Genomic DNA, 19,699 nt, shown 5'->3' on the forward strand with positions numbered 1-19,699 from the left:
CCGCGGAAGCCTTCGCACCAATCTATTTTATTACTTTCTTCAAAAATAATTCAATTGCTAGTAGAATTTAATGTACCCACTTTGTGAATTCGTGAATTCCTAAAACGAATGCAGCCTACCTGTGGTAGTACCCCAGGTCCCCTAAAATTAAGGGTCTTCAAGGGGAAATAAAAAAATGTCAATATTAGCACCCAAGTAATGGGGCAGTTTATAGTTCAAAATTTGAGGCTAAAGTTTGTTTGCGCACATCATGAACACCAAGTTAAATAATACGTGCGCGCTGTCTCGTGTTGCCGTAGGGCGTCCGGTAGAGAAGAAAAAAAATGCTTTTAATGGTAAATATAGTGTCATTTTCTGCATGCGTATAATTTAGTAGAGATTTTTTCTTTTACAATTTTACGCGAATAAAACTCGTGGATTAATCGCGTGAATATTACCTCCCGATCAGAACTAGGGTAGGTACCTATTTTCTTAAGACGACATCTCAAATTTAACTCTCTATAGAGACATGTTCTCCGAGTTCTTTTCGGCAAACCAAGTGGTGCTCATTTTTTACTTCTTCATGTTTTTCATGAACGAGACTCAAAAAAGAAAGGAGAATTCAAGAGCAACAAGTCGTGAAGATTTTCACCAACCACGTTCTCTCATCCTTTCACGCTCCATACCCCCTCTACGGAAAAAATAATTTACTCTGTTTACTTGTTGCTCGGAAACATCAAAATCGTGGAGGGGAGGGAAGGCATGAGACTCACCCGTCCTCGGTTCCCCGTCTCATCCGTTCCATCTCCTACGCTTTCTCCGTTCTCACCCACGCATCCTAAACACGCCCACTAGCGCCATCACGCCCATCAGCAGGCTGAACTCGGCGGCCCAGTCAGTCTGCCTTCGAAGGTGGAAAAGAGGAGAAGCCATGGGGCGCGAGCTATCAATGCCAGGAGGCGATGGTGAAGCCTTGCGTTACGATGGATCGTATATATTCAGCTGGGTATCCGACATCTCTGGATTACCACTTGATCAGGTAAGAAAAATATTCATTTAGTTTCCATTTAATTCCTGGGTAAGCTGTACTGGGATCTCATTATTTGGGAGAGGCGGAGAGATATATTGTCTGGGAGCACCCCGAGAAATTCTTGTGTTTATACCATCATGAACGTTTATTTTATATGCTCTAACGCGTTTTAAGATGCTAAGTTTAATGCCCAGCGTGTCTTCCTGACGTTTAATCGATCCTCAGGATCTGTTTACTACTTCATTGATTGCTTGTTTAAATATTGTTACTCTTTTGTTTTTTTCTCGCTCCTGTTTACTAACTTCCGCGAGGGAGTACGATTCTGTTATTGTATTTGCTTTAGGTAGTTTATCTATTCACCGTGCATTTACTTGCATAAATCCAATTGAATTAGTTGTATAATTAGTTAAATTTCCTAATTTTTGTGGCCATTGTAACTGTGACGCCAAGAGTTGGACGTTTAATACATGCGTAAGTTAAATTCTTGGAAGTTTTTATTTTCGTATTACGCAAAGTGTTATTGACAGTTATGACGACAAATGTGAATTGCTATTTTATTTGTAGGTTAACTTCTTTGTTAGCCAGCTACTAGGACTCCTGTTAGCACCTGTATTCCAGTATGTGCTTCACCCATCGACGACAAGCCCAGCCACCCGCCATACGTTTGGTATGGTCATGGGTCTTGCGTTTGGCTACCTCTGTTTCGGCATGTGAGTGCCTGAGATTTAAACGATAACGAAATTTTCAAAACATTGGTGTATTTTTGCACAAATTCTCATCCATGTAACGTATTTATCAATTATATAAGTCTCCGATCCATTTTGATTTCAGACAAGCATTACACTTGGCTGGACTGCCTGCTATCTGCTATGTTGTCATGAGGACGCAAAATCCTAAAACAATGCAAAGGTTAGAGATTCTATTAATCATTTTCGTATTAGTTTTAGTTATATTACTTAACAGTATCTGTGTATGAAGACAAGCATTATGTGGAAGCTTTTCAAATTCTTCGCAAAGTCTTCTTTCTCATAACTTAAATCTTTTTATTTCAGAGTTGTCATGGCTGTGTCCATTTCTTATCTTTCCTTTATTCACCTTCATCGGCAGCTGTATGACTATGGATCGTACACCTTGGACATCACTGGTAAATAATTTTTCCTTCTTTGATCCTTAAGTTGCTGTTAGTGGACGCGTGAAATAATTCAAGAGTTTTAACTCTTGCATACTCATGCCTGTCTCTTGAGAATTACATTTTTATAATTAGCGCGAGTAAGATCTAGTATTTTTTATTTTTCTATTAATTTAATACTGATAATATCATTTGAAGCAATCGTGATGCTTACATATTCTAGTTGCATTGTATGAGGGCAAACGTTCTATTTTTTCCTAAATCTGTCTCTCTCCATTTATAATATTCTAAGCTACTTCTAACCAATAGTAGAAATGAATGGGCTTGTTATAATTCAATGGAATGAAATTCTATAAAATGTCATTGCGCATTCTGACATATGTATTAAGGCAGAATTAAAATAGTGTCGTGTAAAGTGGTGAATTGCTAGAACGGATGTGAGATGGCAAAGTAGCCCTTGCTCTAATTCCGAGCCCGCATTCTCACAATTTAAAGAATGTTTTCCGTGCTAACCTCGGCAATGACATGCCCTATGTAAAACAGCTTTATCTAACTTTCTATTTATGGTTGAACCTTATTGCAATGTGTTTTGTTGAATATTATTCAGCTGTTTAATTATGTCCTTTTTCATTTCATTAGGACCATTAATGGTAATCACTCAGAAGGTGACATCCTTGGCTTTTAGTATTCATGATGGAATGACAAAGAAAGAGGAAGAGCTGACGCAACTCCAGAAAACTCATGCAGTGAGGTGAGTTGACATGAGCAGTCTTCCAAAGCGTTCATGGATGAGTGCTATCATATTCATATGCCTACCAGCATTGAAATCATAGGTTCATACTTTACACTGTTTAAAGTGTCTGGCCGTGCTTTGATAAGGTGATGAATTGGGAAGTGAAACTTCTTTCCCGATGCATAGAAATCATGGGAGAAATTCAGTAAAGATTTAAACTTGAAGAGGGAGTGCCACAGCTCCTCAAGGCCTGGTTACACGGTACATTAACGCGTACAAGTTAATGTACGTGTGCGTGAATGATTTTGGTGGAACGGAACATGTACGAATGCATGAACCAAATTAGAACAGGTTCTATTTTCCATTCATGCATTCACACAAGTTGGGTGGTTACACGGTACATTTTCGTGTTCATTCACGCGTTCATACATTTAGACATTAACCCGTACGTGTTAATGTATCGTGTAACCAGGCCTTTAAAGTGACAAAACCCAAAGCCTCTCCTGTGAGCTTTCAGCCATCTGGCGTTCTTTTTTAACATTAGCGGATTTTTTAGGAGTGAGAGTGAATCTGAGTTTTTATCAGAGTTCCAGCCTTAGTTTGAAATAACTCTGGATTTCCCTATGCATTTTAAGTCTATTTTTTCCATTACGGTGTACAATTTTCATTCGAGCTGAGAAATATGGGCCCATGTGCTAGGACATTTGGTTCAGTTTTGGTTTACATTGCTCTCTCCATGGTCTCATTTTACCTTTCTATGGCGACTGTCACTGCATGAAGCAAGTGGCTTTGTAAGCAGTCATGCATATGAATGCAAAGTTAAATACTCCAAAGTATGAAGTATGCCATGAAAAATATATTTGAATTTGCTGGGATTTGAACCCTTTAGTAGTAAGTACGACCTCCGCCATGTGTGCCACAGTGTTGACCTGTGACGTCAAAACCTTGTTCAGTAAAACCCATCCCGAAGTTCACTCTGAGAAAGTTGGGAGATCTGGGTTCGAGTCCCAGCTGTCAAATATTTTTTTGTTGTGAACTTGGTGTATTTGACTGTCTATCTCTTGTTCTGTGGTCATGTATGCTGATGTTGGTGATCATAAGTTTTCTCCTTTTTCTTGGAGAAATCCTGATGATGAGTCTACAGAAGAATGAAATTGTCCATTTTGAAAGCTGAGAAGGAATGAAACTATTTTCTTCAAAGGCAACTTGCCTACACTAGATTTTGCCATTCAGTTTGCATATTAATAGTCTTTTGAATTTTATTTATTTAGGTCTTATTAAGTCTTTAAGTCTTATTAATTATTACCTGGGGTGTCCTCAGTCAGGAGGGTGAATTCCCTAAAAACTGTGAACCCATGGCATACATTATCTTTGTGGGTAACACTGCTGGTATCGGTCGGTTAAAGCTTTGACATTTCTGAATTACATGATCAACAGCAATTTTCCGTCCAACTCACTAGATAATGGTGCATGTATTGTCATGCATGGACAAATGAATCTCATATTCTGTTATAGTCAGACAGCTAGCTGCAAAGGGTAATATTCTAAAGCCAACAGGGCTGCATCTGACTGATTTAAAATACAGTTCAATATGAGCAATTTGTTGTTAAGGAACCATTTGACAATATTGAGATTGTGGGAGCTGAATATTAGTCAAGTCAAACAATGTTTTTAGTTGTAAATTTCTTTCTTCCTTTAGTGTTTATATCAATTTATGAAATATTTTTCTTGATAAATATCTGTAAGCTGAAACAAAAGTGTTTGCCTTTTAATCTGAAATATTTTACAATGATGGCCTGATCCTTTTGACTGTTGGTTATCTGAGTTTTTTTTTTCGTTTTGTTGCATTTTTTACAACAATATATGTGGCCAGGATCTTATTTGTTAGTTTCTGTCTATACAATAGACAAACCTAAGCAAAGGCCAGGGTACCAATAAATTTTTGTTATTAATATTTTTTTAAATTCTCTCCTAAAAGTACTTCCAGAAAATATTGAGATTCCCAAGTAGGACTGTTTATTTTCTCTTTTGTATACTTTTTTATTCTGAAAGCATGTTTTTACTTTTTATTTAAGGAAAATTCCAAATCCTTTGGAGTACTTCAGCTTTATGTTCCATTATCAAGCACTCATGGCTGGTCCTATGGTATTCTATGTGGATTATATCGACTTCATCAATGGAACGAACTTCCTCAAACATTCTCCTCCTCAAAATGTGAGTAAACAAAGTGGCAGTTATATCAATAAAATTCAATTTGAGTTTTTAGTACTATTAAGTATTACTAATTACTAAATGTTGCATATTTACATTTTGGCACCGCAAATACATTATGGTTCATTAGAGAGTTATCTATTTATCACGTGAAAGGTGTGATGAAAATTATTTTTCTATCATTATCAGAACTTTTTCCGAGTCCAGTACTTTTTAGATAGGTGGTTATTTAGTGATAGTGAATTTTTGCAGGAAGCAGGCTAATGGTGGGTAAAATGTCAATTGTTCAGGAAAATCCAAAAAGTTTCCCTGGTATTTGATGGCGATAAATTGTTGTCTCGTTTTCAGCCAGGTCAAAATCTCCATTGTTACTCTTCTAGCCTTACATCATCCTCATTCAGCCTTGAGTACGATGGATGACTTGACCATCTAAATGTCAGCAACTATGTAGGTCATGACCTTGCTGCTCATCCGACAGCAATTTATCATCCATTTGTCAATTTGTACCCCTGTAAAACTTCCTTTTTATATGTTCGCAAACCTTTAATTTTAGTTCAATGTTAAAATTCACTGTCTGGTTTGTAGATTTGTTGGATCCAAAACAGTTATCAATCTTTTACCCCACCGTGAATTAATTTAGAAAGAGCAAAGGAGTTGAAGTGGTTGATTCAAATGTCCTTTTCTTTCCCTCTACAATTCAGTGTTTTACTAGAAATTTGTTTTTTGTTAAAAGAAATAACCAGACTAACCAGTGGCATGGACACACAGAGTCAACCACTAGAGCGCATAGTATTTGAAAATTCTACGGAGGAAAAATAAGTAGCCTAGACGAAGATTCAAAGCCAAATCTCCCCAATGAGGCAAATTAAGGAGATCTTGATTCAAATACTGGTCAAGACAAATGATTTTTTCTTAGTGGAATTTTGGCCCAACTAGAAATGCAATTAATGGAACATAAATTTCAGTCGATGGATTTTAATTGAGGGAATGTGTCGAAAAGCTGTAATAGCAATTAGGATGAAATGAACATTCTAAAGAAGTCTATCTTAAATCACGTTGGATGTGTCATAAAAGGATTTTTATATTGGCTTAATAGTAGTAAACTCATAGTATGGGTATATGAATACAGTTGAGAATTTATAACATGTGGTAATGAAGGGCAAATAGAATCTGACAATTGAATAAAATAGATTAGTATCCATTCGTTATAATTTTCAACCTGTGTGTCAACAGCCATTCTTCTCTGTGAGGTGTGTGTCTATTCTGTGTGTTCTATGTGTCATTTGCACATTTTTGGGAACAATTAATTCTCTGAAATATCCTTATACTTTCCTTTTCCTGCTCTTCCCCGTATCCTTAAAAAGAATTTAGAATTGACACCAAGGGTGCAAATTCTCTATTATATATTAAGCTATTTTTGAGTCTGATTTAAATATTTCAGAAATAAATAACCTATTTTTGCCATAGGTGATGATGCAATTTTTCTGTCAAGTTATTTTGAAAGTGGTGGAGCTGTCTTTTTTAATGCTGTATATGTTAATTTATCTCAGTTACAGGGACTTGATGTGTCTGTGAAATAGAGTATTTTTTTCCTTTTGGAAAACATGTAATTTTCATTAATAATGCATCATTTTTACTCATTATGCCAACATTTTTATCTGATGTGCAAGGTATTTATCATTGTCATTTGTTCACAAATTCATGCCACTATGACATGTGGAATTGTTAGTGCTAAGTTTTATATGTATCCATTAACAGTTAATTTCAGAATTTCATAACCCCATAATTGTTCGGTACATATTATTTTATTGATGCTGAGCGATGCTTTGTAAACAACAAGATATACTTAACTTTTCAAGGAATTAACGTTGTAGAATTATATTTAGGTAATTGTTAATTTTTGGTGATACGTATTAACAAGTAATGTAATTTTACTTCTTTTAACATAGATATTATGTTTTATTGCTGGCAGGGTTCGTTGGACCGCAATTGCAACAGCAGAAAGGTAGTAATTGAGCCATCACCATTCCCTGTCGTCTTCCAGAAGGTCATCCAAAGCTTTGTGTGCATTTCCCTGTTCATGTACCTAATGCCAATGTTCACAATAAGCAGAGTTAAAGGTTAGTGATATTAAATTGGTATCTGGAATAACTTTGTAGACTTTAAAATGTGTGCTAATCAAAAAGAAAACAGCTTTCTAAATTTATACAGGATGATTAGATGATTCATCCTGTAGAAGTTTTCCAAGTTTTTTCTTGTTGGTTCGAAATGGGTGAGAAATTCTGCTAAGATGTGACATTGTTTGATTGGAATGTTCTGTAATTTAGTGTTCATGCTCATTAATTATGTATGTATAGCATGAGGTTCCTCTATTAATATTAGGTAATTGCAATAAAATGTCGATTTTACAAGTATGTACTTCATGAAATGAAATCCATTTAGGAATTACTCTACTAGTCCAAAGGATAGCATAAAGGGAAACCTATGGTAAGAAGATCTGGTTGGTGGAAGTCGGGTGTGACCCTCTGTTTATTTTTATTGAAATGATTTTGTGCTACACAAGGGAAGAGTTGTTATTTTCTTATCTCTCACCTTATCCAGCATTGCGCAAATTTTTTATCAATTAAATCAGTGAATTTGATATGTCAATCCAATTAGATAAAGTTCCAAATTTGGCAAATTTTCGTACCTCCATTTTTATTGTTGCAATATTTCAAAGCTGTAGTTATATTTTGTCATTGAACTAAATTTATTTGTATTCTTTTTTTTCCCATTTCAGAAGATGAATTTGTAAACAAAAAAAGTGTGGTCAGCCTTATGTTTTACGTGATTGTAGCCACATCTGTGGCACGCCTTAAGTATTACTATGCATGGCTGTTGGCAGATGCAATTTGCAACGCCTCAGGGTTGGGTTTCAATGGCTATGATTCCGAAACGGGAGAGCCACGCTGGGACCTCATATCAAATGTTGATATTTTAGGATTTGAGGTAAGTCATTTTAACTGCTAATAATTTAAAAAAATCCCCTCTGTTTACTCTCTGGAAATGGTAGTGTGTGTTAATTGGCGAGTGAAGTAAATTGCAACTTGCATATGCTACCAACTTTTCTAATTGACTAAAATGCGTGGTATTAGATTTGAAGTTTTTATCATGATAGGGTTTTCAAATAAATCTAAATCTAAACTATTCTAATTGTTCATGACTCCCTTAAATAATACAGGGAAGGCCTGAAAAATAGGATTATGTTCACCTTTTTTTGACCATTCTTCATTCACATACCTATGACTCTAGACTTTGGCAAATGGTTGATTTTAGCCAGTTTTATACTTCTTCATTAGCATTTACTGCAAGATAATCTAGCTTTTACCTTACTGTTTACTTGTTGTGTTTATCTGATGGTGGTTATTTCAAGAATCTTTGCTCTTATTTTCATGCTGAGAAAATAATTTACAATTCACGGAGATATTGATCTCATTTTGCAAAGTTTTGGCTTCTATCTTATTTAAATGGTAAATGAATCAAAGGGCCTAATTTAAAATATTTCTCTCAATATTCATTTCATTCATATATTACATAGATGGGTTAGAGTTGATAGCTCAGTGTGCTTTCGTGTACTAGAGTGTTTTCTCTGGATAACATCCAGAATTATTTCAATATCTGGAAGGTCTACTCTAGATTGTATGATCAGAAGTTGATGTGGCATTGTTTATTACCTGCTGGTATCTCAGTATGGATGCTATGGTATTCCTGGGTAACATTTACCACAAAAAGTAAGAAGTGTGGAAATGACAGGAAAAATATATTTAATATTCTTTAGTACCCAGTTGTCCATTTAAGGAAATTTGAGGAATTTTGAGGTGGCATTTGATTCCTTGGAGTAGGTGTGTGGAGCTACTGAGCAAGGGGGTTGAATTTGCAGTTAGAAAGGAGTCATGTTGGCAGCTTTGATGTGTTTGTGTGAAGCAAAGAATTGGTGACAGTGTTGGTGATGGCAGATCCTTGGTATGGTGAATGGAGTGCATTCAGTGTTGGCCTTGATTAACTGTATTCAGAAGCAAATGCGAAACGTCATATGCGATGTTGCTGCTTGAATTTTTATGATTTAATTATTAGAGACCTGTTTGAAAAGTTGTGATTTTTGTGGATGCCAGATTATGGAGAGAAGTTTCATTATCCCCAATGTGAATCGTGACTAAAACATAGTATGCACACGGCCAGAAGGCTGGTGTCAAGTTTGTAGTTACAATTGTCTCTAACTAGTCACCATTTTTTGCCCTGCTCATAAACATGAGAAATAATGTAGGTGAACTGTATGTGCTCACTAAGCGAGTAATGGCTCCCCAAATCAGTGAGAGCTGGCCTCTGCTCCAGCTTATGGCAAGATATTGTGACTTGAGTGGCCAAGTGTGTCGAACTTGTGCAAATATGTGAAACAACATATGCAAACAGCTTGTTGAAGCCGTTTATGGTTAAGAATGAACCCATCCTCAAGAGACAGAAGTTGTTGGTCGGTAATGAGGAAAACATATTCAAGGATTGGGACGTGTAATGAGCCATGCAGGAGTGAAAAAGGAAAAATGTTTTAATGACGAATTTGAAGTGTTATTTTGTGCTTCGTTTGCATGGTAATGATTCTACCCTAATGACGCGATGACAGCAAGTGCAAATCTAAGGATATATGTATGTGGTATGAAAGAGAAGGAAAGTTTTGTAGATATGGAGTTGAATTTCCCCGTGTGAGTAATTGTTTTTTATCAAAAGAGTTTCATAGAGAGTTGAAGTGGCAAGATAAGAGTGTCAAAGTGTCAGTAACTTCATGTGAATATACTAATTACTGTACCAAGAATTCCAGTGCAATTTATTTTCATCAGTTTCATACCCATAACCGTGCAAAAGTGAACAGAAAGGAGTTCTGTTAAGTTTTTATGGTCATAGTGTCATAAAAGGAAGGAAAAAATTGACTGGCTTTGTGCTTGTAATATCAGCTGGATTTGGGAGAGGAAGCTGTGAGCCATGTTTTGTGTTGTTATCATATCCAAAGGAACCCCCTGAAAAGAACTACATATGTATGGAACTTTGAGGAAAAAGAAAAGAGGTTATCATGTGAAAGCTATAAGCACTCCAAGGATGTGCAAAATATTGTGGACCGGTGATTTCTTACCAAGAATTTATGTAGATTAAATGAATTTGGTTATGTTGATTGATAATTTATACCTGTGAGTTGTCAAATTTTATAATGAATGGTCTAAGTGCATTGACATAATGTTTTTTGATGGTTTGGTAGAGATGCAATTGAATTCAAAATGGACCTGTTTTAATTTTCACAAATATTGTCGTCTTTCCCAAGGTCACTGGTGATGGAAAGTCTGTGAACTTTGTAATGATGAATTTTCATTAGCATTGATATAATTTTTTGTTAAAATTGCAGTTTGGACTCAATATACGTAGCAGTATTGAAGCATGGAACAAAGGCACCACACGCTGGCTTCGTTTGGTGATGTTTGAAAGAGCTCCTAAATCATTAAGCACAGTATTGACTTATACTTTATCAGCCCTTTGGCATGGCTTTTATCCAGGATACTACCTCACTTTCTTTGGAGGAGCTCTCTTTACATTTGCTGCTCGTCAAGTAAGTATCTAATTTCTTGTTTGTGCATGTTTTTAAGCAGTATGTGCATTATGAAATTGAGATCAATTGAATGGTTTGCGGCGTAACTTCGTGAAATTGCCTCATATTAGAATGAAAAAACTTTGTAAATTTCACATTAATTTTATTAACACGACCAGTTTCATCGCTGCGCGACATCATCAGGTGCATATACAGGAAAGCATGGTCTTAAATACCCTGGGATACATGGGAACGGGTGCTGGACAAGAGGGGGTGGTTGAGAGAGGGCGAGGGAAGGTGGGGGGAAAGGTCACACTAAGTCGTTAGGTGGGGGGGTGGGGTAAGGGTTAGGATTGTGGTCAGTAATGACGGGTGTGAGAGGTAGGTTGAGTAATGGGGAGTGGGAAAGGAAAATTACATCGTTAAGTAGCAACTCTTTGTCATGACGTACCGTTTTTAAAATTTCCATGGACTCTAAGGCGTCCAGCTTGGGTCCTTTTCTCTCCACATGGAGGATCTCCGGCTCAAAAGTGCTGGCATGATTGGTCTCAAGTAAATGTTTGGCAAACAGCGAGGTGGGGTTGTTATTTTTGAAACATGCTTTATGTTCACTGATGCGTGTTTGGAATTTCCTCCCTGTTTGCCCAATGTAAAATTTTTGGCAAGTATTGCACGTGAGTTTATACACTCCGCTCTTAAGTAGTGGATTTGTCTTGTCTTTTGCGTGACTAATGAAGTGACTTAGTGAATTTTTGTTATAGAAGGCCGGATTTATTCTGTCTTTGGGAAATAAAGAGGTTATTTTATGGGAAATGTTCCCCAAAAATTGGATAATTACGCCATTTTTTGCTATTTTCTTCTGGAAGGAGGGATGGGAAGATGTTTTTCATTGTTAATTTACGGCGTTTCTTTTTATAGAGGTTTTCAACTAGATTAGTGGAGTATCCGTTGTTGGCGGCTATTAGTTTTATAGTGTTGAGTTCTTTTTGTATGTTGGCCTGTGACATGGGGATGTTGAGCAGTCTGTGTATGAGGGAGAGGGAATAATCCTGTGGAAGGGGTACATTTCATGGTGGTTCAGTTAGGGGGGTTTCTGTTAAGTTCAATTCAGTGAAGACTATCTCCAGATAATATTGTCAAAACCCCTGGTATTTAATGTTAGCCCTGGCATAAATAACTCTTTCCATCTGCTGGTGAAAAAGTGAGGGAAAGAACTCCTCAAAGAGGTAAAAAAATAGGAAATGATAGGATGAATAAGTTAAAGTATGTATAATTTAAATTATTAAAAATGAGTAGTTTAAACATAAGTATGACAAACTGCATACTATTCATCAAGAAAAAACCTTAATGCCATTTTGCATGGGGCATGTCATTGTGCAGGTTAGCACTAAAAACAATTTTTGAAATGGCAAATATGGGAACTCGGAGTCATGCATTCTTGTATGTGTTCTAGCAATAGGTCGGTTTCCTTTTATTTTTTTATTGCCTAAATCGAAAGATTATTACTCCTGGAGTATGTATTTCATGCTATTAGATTTTAAAATCATGATATCTATTTTTCATGACTAAATGAAAAGTGAAAATTTTCAAGCGCGTGAAAATGCGACAGCTAAGTATAAATGCTGGGAAAAGCCTGTGTGACGTCATATCTCCTCTTTTATCTTCTTTTTTTTTACATTTGCAAATATATCCAGGGATACTTTCCTTTCCATTGGAGTATTATGTCGATATTTATTAGACGCGGATGCCGTGATCGCGCTTCCATGAATGTTATTAAAGTCACTCGAATTTACCGCGGTAGTGTGGCGCTGGTTGTCAAGTAAACAAATGTAATGTCGTTGGTGATTGGTCGATCAAATAAGCATTTGCTTGACGAAGCTCGCCTTGTTTCAAATAAGGCCAGCTTGATCAAGACCAGCTTCGTCAAGACGAGCTTATTTGTTTACTATGAAAGCGGCAACCAAATAAGCTCGCCTTGACCAATAAGGCAGTCTTCATGAAGACGGTCTCAAGTAAACAATCAAGACGCAACTATGAATACGGCCCTTTAAGTCTTATGTTATATTTTTAATGGACCTATCTCCATACCATTCTAGAAGCTGTTTAGTCTGTGCATACACTTCCCTTATTTGATCAAAAAGTTAATGATGAATGCCAGTGTTGCTTTCATGCCTTAATTACTATGATAATTGTATTTCACATTTAGCAAGACTTTCCACCATCAGAGATATTTTTAATAGTTGTCACATACTAATGTAAACAGGATCAAACTCAATTAAATGATGCCTGTGGCTAATCACCTGGTGTAAGTACATACTGTACCAGCGGTGAATTCTTACCACAATGTTGTTTTTGCCCAATCTAAAAGTACAGTAGATTCCAGTTAATTGGGACACATCGGGACAGGCACACTTTGCCCCAATTAAGCGGTGCCCCAATTAGGCGAAATATCCCATACATGTACATAAACAAACTTTGAAATGATAGAAAGAAGACTAAAGAATGGTTATAATGCAAACAACGTTTATTAAACTATTAATTTGTTTAATAAATCAGCGAGATTAGTTAATTTATTAACATTTTTAAGAATGATAGTAATCTTAGTTGAAAATATTTTTCACAGTCTCAGGCAATGCTGGATGAATGTCATTTACTAACTCCTATTGAAGAAAAATTCACGGTTAATTATTTAATAATATGTGATTCCTCAAATTCCTAAACATGCAAGTACTTTCATTTCAAATCGTATCTCCTCGTCCAAGAATTTGTCTAATGTTCTCTGCAGCATTCTCGTCATCCTCGTCGTACGACCCAAGTCGGCACAGAAATCCAATGACGATCTTGAGCTATCTTCATTGCCTGTTACATGAAGAAGAGTCATAAACCCTTAATGAACCTCCTTGCATCCAGAGTTATCACTTAGCTACGTTCAGGTGCGATTTCATCTCCATCACCATCCTCACCTTCAGCTTCACTGTTGCCTGTGTAATATGGTTTCAGCAATATCAAGTTCACGGTTTTCATTGGTCCAAATTGCAGTGAATATTATCGAGCTCTTCATGGCTTGTTATGTGGCACAGTTTGGAGTTGAATACATTTACAGATTCTGCTGTAATGTTGAACACTGCACTGAAACTTTAGAAATCGCAATGAAAAAACAATTTTGAATTTTTTGACATTTGACATCGGGCCAGCTTTTAGCCAGAAACAATATTGCTTGCTTAATTTTCACCTTTGAGCTTAGCGCGTTGGCAGTGGATGATGATATCAGAAGGTTATCTTCTATAGATTCTGGAATATTATCTACTTATTTCCCACGGTTAAATGTTCTCAAATTTTTAATGATCCCCATATCCATTGGTTGCTCCAAGGACGTTATGTTTACAAGCAGAAATTCCAACTGATAATTTTTTAACACACATTTTGGCAATTAGCATGTGCCGTACAATTGTCAAGTACAAGAAGAACCTTTCTTGATTTCCATGCTAATTCTATATCCCCACTGGTCAATCAATGCGTAAAGAGACTCACTGTCATCGCTACCTTGCTATTGCCTTGGTACTCTGATGGTAAACTGCTTATTCTTAACCCTTTAAAGCATTGAGGCTTAGCACTTTCCAGAATTGCCAGAAGAGTTTTTTTATCAGTTCCCGAAACATTTAAACAATACTAAACAGTGATGCGATCCATCGATTTTTTGAAGCCCATTGGTCCTACATGACTGTAGTAAGAAGAGCCATTTGGTGTTGCTCGGTATTACAGTCCCGTTTCATTGGCATTGTAAATGCCATCAGCGCAAAAATTCAGGAATAACTTGGGCAGTTTGTTCAATTTCCACTCCTCTTCACTCACAACATCAGCACTTTTTTGTCCGTTAGCTCTCTTGAATTTTATTTCGTTTCTGGTCTTCCATCGAGATGCCAACCATCTGTTGCCTTAAAATGGTCATGACCAAGTTTCAAAGCTAGTTCCTCCGACTTCTTATTTAACATTGGACCGCTTACACAAATCCCTCGATCGCTTACCATGGAATACCTTTGATTTAAAGCGTCCTCAACATCTGGATCCTTACGTTGATGCTTGCGTTTCATAGACGATGCCTGCTTTCCTTTGTGATTCCATTCCTCTCTTAGTTTATCCTGTTGCTTCAATAACTGAGCTATCGTCAATTTCGGCACCCCGGTAATCTCAGTCAAACGGAGTTGACTGGATTGAGGATAATCTTTATTTTTGTCGAGTATAGTAAATTCCAGTGAGTAAAAGGTCCTAACGTGGCATATTATTCAAGAAATGGAGCATCACTGAACTCTCAGAACTAAAGCAATATCACTTATCCTAGGTTCACTTAGATCATAGAGCACGAGATAAATCCCACCAAATATGCGCACCATTGAAACTGGTTTTAGACTGTTAGTTCACAGATGACTAGGTACAAGTGAAGAGAAAAATGTCTTTTGTGCATGCATAGACTACTGGGAGAGTGATGGGAAAAAGAGAAAGGAACGAAGAGACGTAATTTTCCAATAGTGACTACTCAGTTGTACAGAGGAAAAGGAATTAAAAGGATAGATTTCATGAGTAAGTTGAATTTTGTTCAAGATGCTGCAAACAAAGCGAAGCTTTGTAAGCGAAATTGTTCGCCTCGAACTGTCTCCTCTGCTCAAAATCAGCCTGTAATTCCTAGAAATTGGCCCGTACTCGCTCTTACACCCTCACCACGGGTGTCATCAGTTCTTTCTAACTATCCCGGGCTCATTCTATCACCTATAGCCTGACACAGGAGTCCTCTCCTCTTGAACACATCTCTACGTTGAATGAGGTCTCATGGTCGGGAAATGGAATCCGATTCCTCACACGGATGGTATAAGAACAAGAGTTTTAAGATTAAGGCAAGAATAGGTACACTTGAGAAAAATAAGACTAAATTAAAGAAAGAAAATATAAAAAACAGTATTCTGATATGAAAAAAATTTTAATTTCGTCGCGAGCATAGAGTCAATGTCGCCGACTCATGGCCCAATAAAGCGGCATGCTGTCCCAATTAAGCGGAGAAAACTCTGGGATATTCTTCAATTGGATTCGGTTCTTCAAGATTTGCCCCAATTAAGCGGCTGCCCCAAGTAACTGGTGGACCCATTAACCGGAATCTACTGTAGTACCTTCTTCAAAAACATACCTTTTGGTTCTTGCATGAACGGGTTAGGTCTGAGATTCAGTCAAATTCATGAATTGGAATTTTAAAGGTGAATAATTTGAAATATGACCATCACATGGAAAAGAAAGCTGTATTTTTACTTATGTACAAAAATATTTTTTGTTATTTATGCATTTTATGTACATGTGCATTATACTGTAATATACTTCTATGTTTTTTTCAGGTTCGACGCTCTTTGAGAGACTACTTTTTGGATTCCAAGAAGTTGAAGTTTTTGTATGATGTTGCCACTATGATCACTTCCAGACTGGCCATGGCCTATGTCACATTTCCTTTTATTCTCTTAGAGTTTTATCCCAGTATTAGTATCTATCTGTGAGTATAAAACTTTAATAATAAACATATTGAATAATGTTTCTATAAAAGTAGTTGATGATGTGTAAACACCTCATTCAAGGGAAGTTCATTGTTGGCTCAATATAAATCAATGCAATGCATATTGGAAAAATTAATTCACTACTGATATTTCTCAGGGAATAAAATGAGTGTAATCACTATGCATCAAACTTTGCTATCATCCAAGTAAAAATTTTGAACTATAAATAAATGTCATTATATATTTATTAAACAAATCCATCTCCTACAAGAGAAGGAAATCTCCATCTAACGTTGTGGGAATATAAAATGATATCAGATTCAAGCTCATGGTTCATAGTATGCCACATAGCAAAGTTATGGAAGTAATACAGTGCCTTTTGGGTATACTCAACAATCATGTATTCATTTACGGGTGTAAAATATTTTTTTTAAATCTTTAATCTAACATGGATAACTCAAATGTGTCAAGTAAGCATTCATGAACAATTATTTTCCATTGAAGTGCATTATTTTACATGCTCAAATCATGTTTGAACTCTTGAGTTTCATTTTTACTCTTTTTATTGCAGACGCATGTACCTGTGGTTGCACGTTTTGGCTCTCTTTGCCATTTTCGTGCTGCCTTCTGTTTGCCCAAAGCGTAAAAAAGAAGCACCTATAAAGTCTGAGATAACCGAATGCAATGGTTCCTTGGGACTGATGCCAAAAATGCTGGATTCAGTCGATTGCAAAATGAAGTCGCCCAAGTCCCTGTAACTTGGTTTATGGTTAGACTGTAGTGAGGCCAGTTTATTTCCTATTGGCCTGCTGTAGCAATATGGATGAGATATTTCTCTTCTCTCTAGAAACTTCATTGTTTATCATTGCATGAAAGGTGTTTCTTAATGTGTATTACATAGAGTATGCACTACACCGTTACACTAAAGAGCTAAATGAGGGCACATTAGTTTGTGATTGTATATTCTCGTTTTAAGAAATAGTTTTAAAAACTTGAGTTGAATTTTTATTCAATACTCAGAAATGGCATCATTTGATAGACATATTTTTACCTATTGCCTGAATTTTTCAATAATAAGTATATATGTAAAAGAAAGTGTTTATACTGTTCCTGCAAAATTGAAATTTTATATCAAGTGTTCATTTAACAAGTGTAAAGTATATTTTAAAGGAAGTTTTTTTATAAAGCAGTATCCTTGAGAGTAATGTGATAAGGCAGTTGAAATCAGCAAATTTTTCCTTCTCCATATTCTGGTGTGATGTTTAAATGAAGCTCCTTTTTGTAATTTATCAGCATATATGATTGGTTAACAATCATTGCGAAACTCTAGAAATTGTGTGCAGACCTTTTTAGCTTGCGTATCTAGTCATAATGCAATAAATGCAGCTGGTAACAAATTGAGACCTCAATGAATTATTGGTGTCATAAAATTAATTTGATTGAGGTCAAAGCACATGGAATTTGAAAGATTATTTTAAAGGTTGACTATTTTATTGTTGTATTTTTCTCTTGCAAATGTCACCTCCATTTGCCCCAAGCATCTACAAGTGGAGAGTATTTGTTTTCCTACATGTTGAATATTCTCCCTAAGAGATTGCGCACAAATTATTGTGTATCACTGTGTCAATGTTTTAAGTTGTAACTTCATAAAAATGCATATGTAGGACTTGATAGGAGATGATGACATTTTATGCATTTGAGCCCAAAAGAGCATCACTGTCTGGTAATAGGTATTTAAAGGCATCTCAATGCTAGAGATAGAATGGAATGAGTGTCCACAGTTACATAATCAGTTTTTTTATTTGAATGAATAATATGAGGTAATCTGCCATTCCTGGCATAAGAAATGTGTTTATATTCATCAATTAACATTTCTAAACATCAGTTTTTATTATGTCCTCGGTAGACATTTGTATCCCATGCCCCTATTGGCATACGTTATGAAAATTTTTACTTTTTTAATGATATCCTTGCAATGGCTCTAAAGCATGACTGTAGAAAACCAAGAAGACTGATAGCCAAGGTACGTTCATGTACCCTGCACGATGCCACAGGGGCATGGGGACATGGGGGTTTTTGATTGCTTCCCGTCATGCTCAGAGGGAGCTTATGAAGCTTTAATATGTCTTGTGAAGGAGTTGTTCATTGCCGGTGATGATGTTAATGTGTAATTTAATTTTTTTTTTTACTTTTTGGATGATATGTGCAGTTTCAATGTATTATCCCCCATTTTGTGTGCCTGGGGGTGTTTCAAATATTTTACACCTTTGTTTTAGTATCTATTCTTGGACGTTCTTTCTCTCCAAGTTACTACTTTCCACCGCTTGAAAATGTTAACCAAATGGGTAACTATCTTAAATGGTGCTGTTATGCCTTGAAAGTATGACCAAATGATCTTTATTTTTAGTAACTTGTTAAACATGTAGTAAGTCCATATTCATGAGCAAGTATCTCCACTACTCTGTATGTTGGATGGGCTATGGAACTTAAGGGTTACTGCCTTAATAATTGTAAAACTGTCTATTAAACAAGTGAATCTCTGAAATATTGTTTTTATTATTATTGGATTTGGAGCTGTGGTTAAGTCTAAAAGAACCACATATTATGAGTACAATATTCCACTTGCCTTTACTGGAGTTTGATCCTCGATCTCCGGAATTCTCACCAGGTGTGAACATTTAAGTGCTTACAAAAATAACAAAGATGAAAAAAGTAATTTTGCTAAATACTTAATGTGCAACTGCCATAGGAGCGATTTTAAAATTAATATTTTAAAACTTTGCAATGACCATTGTGAATTGGACTCTTGGGAGCAGAAATTTTAAAAATATAGAAAGTCAGGACAGTACTCTTATTAATGAATATCTTTACCCATCCTTTTCTCCTATTCTGGCGTCTGATTTAAAATTCATCAAGTAACTAGGTAACAATAATAAGATAAACAAATCATAAATTGTGCCTGAAGATGATGATGGGTGCGTTCGTCCAGGCTAGCGCTCAGCTAGCGAACAGCGCTTCTCGGGATTGAACGGCTCCACTGAGGGGTGTGCTACCTCCAGCGGATGCCATTTTCAACAGCGAAATTTTCCTATGCTCGCAGACTTAGTGGTGATCCCTGATTGGTTGCTATAGCATGTTTACTGCAGATGAGGTTATTTGAACGAGGTAATCTGAGGTTTTTGTTGTTGCAAGGGAAACTACACACTTTTAAAAAATAATATGGCTGAAGAGGAGGTGAAAACTCTTGAATTTACCCACGGTGGAAAGACCTACCATTCCAAAATATCTTCGGCGTTGCTTCCATTGATGGAATCCGGTAATCATCAATTTTAACTGTTCGCTCTATCGTTTTACGGTAAAGCTCTCGGATGGACCAGGTTTTCTTTATTACCAATCTTGAATTTTATTTTTGAACCCTATTTAATTTTATCGTTTTAAACGATTCGTTCAGAAACAGCATATTAATGCAAATTATAAA

General features: G+C 36.2%; 1 protein-coding gene across 1 annotated transcript; it reads left to right on the forward strand.

Annotated features, from left to right (window-relative positions):
- The first annotated feature begins 739 nt into the window (after positions 1-739).
- Positions 740-18,766, forward strand: LOC124163390 (lysophospholipid acyltransferase 6). The gene is made up of 11 exons (XM_046540272.1): positions 740-1,018; positions 1,574-1,719; positions 1,841-1,918; positions 2,062-2,153; positions 2,778-2,889; positions 4,947-5,085; positions 7,055-7,202; positions 7,862-8,070; positions 10,511-10,711; positions 16,069-16,220; positions 16,793-18,766. Exons 1-11 carry the CDS (start codon positions 911-913, stop codon positions 16,977-16,979), a joined length of 1,572 nt encoding a protein of 523 aa, XP_046396228.1. The 5' UTR covers positions 740-910; the 3' UTR covers positions 16,980-18,766.
- The last annotated feature ends 933 nt before the right edge of the window (positions 18,767-19,699 follow it).

This window comes from Ischnura elegans, chromosome 8, assembly GCF_921293095.1.
Source record: "Ischnura elegans chromosome 8, ioIscEleg1.1, whole genome shotgun sequence".
NCBI lineage: Eukaryota > Metazoa > Arthropoda > Insecta > Odonata > Coenagrionidae > Ischnura > Ischnura elegans.